The sequence below is a fragment of the Protobothrops mucrosquamatus genome, unplaced genomic scaffold (assembly GCF_001527695.2).
Source record: "Protobothrops mucrosquamatus isolate PMUCROS unplaced genomic scaffold, P.Mucros_1.0 scaffold2494, whole genome shotgun sequence".
In the NCBI taxonomy this organism is placed as follows: Eukaryota; Metazoa; Chordata; class Lepidosauria; order Squamata; family Viperidae; genus Protobothrops; species Protobothrops mucrosquamatus.
This window is the reverse complement of record NW_015388560.1, coordinates 13,208-16,911: the sequence shown is the minus strand read 5'-3', so window position 1 is coordinate 16,911 and position 3,704 is coordinate 13,208. Positions and strand designations below refer to the sequence as shown.

Genomic DNA, 3,704 nt, shown 5'->3' with positions numbered 1-3,704 from the left:
GACTGCCAGCAGTTCGATTCTCACCGTCTCAAGATTGACTCAGCCTTCCATCCTTCCGAGATCGGTAAAATGAGGACCCAGATTGTTGGGGGAAAATATGCTGACTCTGTAAACCACTTAGAGAGGGCTTTAAAGCACTGTGAAGCGGTATATAAGTGCTATTGCTATTGCTACTATTTTATATTTTTAACTGCAGCTTGCCACCCAGAGTCATGAGACTGAGAAGGATGACTATGTGGAATTCTGGGAGTTGAAGTCCACACATCTTAAAGTTGCCAGGTTGAGAAACAGTATTTTGAGCTATTCAAAGAAACAGGAACACATATATATATATGCACAAACATACAGTTAAAATTTAAACCTAACCATTTAATGTTAAGACTGTTTCTATAAACAGATTGGCACATTTCAAGTGATTTAACAGATTTTTCAAGCAAACACAACAGCAGAACTATAGGCTGTAAAAGACGAAGTAAAAGGCTTTATAGTTCCAGGTGTCTTGTGCTCATGTTTTAAGCATGGTGGATGTTGTGCTAAATGGTTCAATATAGATGCCTGCTGATTAGCAGTTGCATTTCAGAGAAATAGCACCTCAAAAGGGATTCCAATGTACAGTATATCCTGCCAAAGACATGGACTTAGAACAAGGCTGATGATAATTATAATAGGTTATGGGTAATGTAATTTAATAAGAAAGGAAATGATCCTTCAGCTATCCTAGAGCTGACACCACAGATTTTTCTAGATTAAAAAGAGGGACACCTTGATTTATGTCAAAAAATAACTGGAAGCTGGTAAAGTTGTTCCAACATGATTTTCAAAAGACTCTTCTGATCAAAGCCAAAATACTAAAGTTTGAATCATCTATAGTTTCTCAGACACTTTTCAGGAGAGTGGTATATAGAGCATATTGCCATCATGTAAATGAGGCAATTAAAATATAAATCACTATAAGCAATCTCAGCTCTTTAATGAGGATATTAGAATAACATGCTTTTTTATTATGATGATATAGGAACTGGCACTGAATCTTCTATATACCTTGGAACATCTACGTGCGAATCAAATGTCTCCCTTTTTAAACCTTAAAGTAAGAGAAGGAAGTCAGAGTAAATTATCAACAATATGAATAGGAAAAAGAAAGAAGGTAAAGAGTTGATTAACAGTGGCTAGGGAATTCATTAGTACCAATTTCAGAGGCTAATGGAGTATAGAAAGTATAATTAAAACAATATACATTATCAAGCAAACCAGAAGAACAAAGAAAGAACAAGAATGTAATACTTTTCATGCACAAGATTATCCATGCTTTTCTCTGTCACTGTTTCACAACCACAAGGGACTATGTATGTATCACAAGGACCTGTGCGTGTGTTAATTTCACTGATCCTAAAAATCATTTTTAGTTTTTGTCCAAGGAGAAGAATGGAATGCATCTCTGCATTCTAAAAGAAGAAATCAGTATTGACAGCACCACATGCAAAAATTTCCCATTCCAGAAGTTATTTGGGCCCTGAATCTATATGGCTAGTCGGGGCAAGTGATTTTCCTCAACTTATGATAGACATCCTTCTAGGTTTTTGGATGGATGGGGAACATATTATGATTTTATACTGAGAAACCATTCGTGGAATGCACAAATGAGCAGGGCTGATGGATAGGGCCATAACAAGTGTGAATGCATGCCCACACATATATTTATATAATACATCCACTCTCTCACTCACTCACCTCACTCCCTTGCCATCCTAATTATTGTCACTGTTTTTCATTGCTGTTTGCAGTTAGAAAACAGTGGTGTGTTACCCATCTTTTAGATGATGTGAGATGTAAAAAAAAAAAAGACAGGGATTATGGGTCTATGCAAGAAGAAAGGAGAATTACATGTAGTCTGTGGGTATCCATACTGTTCTAGTCCAGTGTTTGAAAACTAAATTCCATAAGTGCATACTCTAATTACTCTTTCACAACCTTGTATCCTTCAGCTCTGTAAACAATACTCCATTTCCCCCAATGTTACAGGTTGAGGATGAGGGATGTACAGTGATCCTACAAAACTAGAAGGCATTCAAAAGTTCACCTAGTACAGAAAGTAAGTTGGCATTTTGACAAATCTGGCTTCTTAAAATGTGTGGGAAGTAGAACAATTCAATTAGTAAGGCAAAATAAACAATCATTTGGAGAGAGTGCTGCCAATATACCACATTTTAGTTATAGAAACATACTGCAAAGAGAACTGTCACCTTCTAACAGGTGACAGTTCTAACTTGTTAGAAAACAAGACAACTTGTTAGAAAAATGATTGCCATCTCAGTTTTTGTAACCGAAGAGTAATGCTGACAGCTTATTATTAGTTGTTTTGCTAGAATAAATGGAACTACAAACATGATATTTAAAGGATACATCCCTTCGTGTAGATGAAATATGTAATGATGTTGATGATAATAGAGGCAGTGTTGAGTTCAAATACACTAATTTGCATCATAAAAGGGCAGCAGTTCAGTGAAGTAAAGTAAAACATGACAGTAAGAATACAGTGTCTTGGTCAATTACTTATCATTAAAGCATCTAGTCAAACAAAACAAGAAAACATTGCCTTGTGTAGGGAAACAACATCTGTCAACACAAAATAACAATGTGTCAGGGACTGGATATGAAAGAAGTAGCAGCTGAAATGCTTACCATATCTGCACCTGTATTGACAGACTCCATTCTTTCCTCCTAACAGCTCTGAGACAAAGTCAAAATAGCCATTAACAGCATCAATGCCATCCCGGATGGTCCCAATTCCCCAGTCAGAATAGGAGCTTTCCTCTGGCAATGGAGAAGGAGGGATGACATTATCCTGCATGGTTTCTTCAGTGCATTTCCCTTGACTCAGAGACAAGCACAGAATCAGTGCCCTGGTGAACAACTTCATGCTGAAGTTGGACAAAACAAAATTGGGCCCAGGAAATCTCCAAGAACAGAAGCGGTGCCAATGGGATCGTGATAACAAGACTGGAGGTATTTTGAGTGTGCTTTTGCGGTGGACTTTAAACACTGCTGTGTTAACAGGATGAAGTCACCATAATCAGGGAGCACAAAGTTCACATGAACAGCGTGTGTTGCCCAATATTTAAGGGCTTTGATATGCTCTGCCCAGGTGGACGCAGAGGTGGCAGAATTCCAAGGCTAATCATAAACTCCCACAGGCAAACTCATCCTCTCCCCCAAACCTTTGAGTCCCCCATCCACACCTCCATTATGGGTCCATTTAGTTATTTATGGCTTCTGCTGAAATGCCTAGAGCAGTTTATGTTTGAAAAAAAGCATAAAAGAAAGCACATTCCCTTACATTAAAGAGGGAAAAAAGGCCTCTTCTAAGTTGTGCATCACAAAACAATCTTCCAAAGTAGAAAATCCAGCAGGATTTAGTGGTTTTCAGTACCTAATGGAACACTAGAATGCAGGAGGCACCTGAAACTCCTGGGATCAATAGTGTTCTGTTTTGTTCGTTGTGAAGGCATTGAGACGAGGCAGGAGTAACACAGTCCTTCTTTATTCAATCTCCAACAGAACAATACAAAATGGCGTCGATTCCTTTTATACCCTTTTGCAGGGACAGCATCAACCAATCAATGCAACGGATTCTCCCGCCTTGCACATGCGCAATAGGCTGGAGACAGCCTGTCTGATCCCGGGCATCCACGTGGTCTGCCCAG

The 3,704-nt window shown here is 38.5% G+C and overlaps 1 protein-coding gene across 2 annotated transcripts in view; it reads right to left on the bottom strand.

Annotated features, from left to right (window-relative positions):
* Positions 1-2,920, bottom strand: part of PLA2G12B (phospholipase A2 group XIIB) — a 16,634-nt gene extending 13,714 nt beyond the window's left edge. The window contains exon 1 of one of the 2 annotated variants that reach the window (XM_029285918.1): positions 2,683-2,920. In XM_029285918.1, the coding sequence (XP_029141751.1) occupies positions 2,683-2,920 (238 nt within the window). The remainder of the gene's footprint in view (positions 1-2,682) is intronic. The other variant, XM_015825122.1, reaches the window with a different exon arrangement.
* Positions 2,921-3,704: the final 784 nt, after the last annotated feature.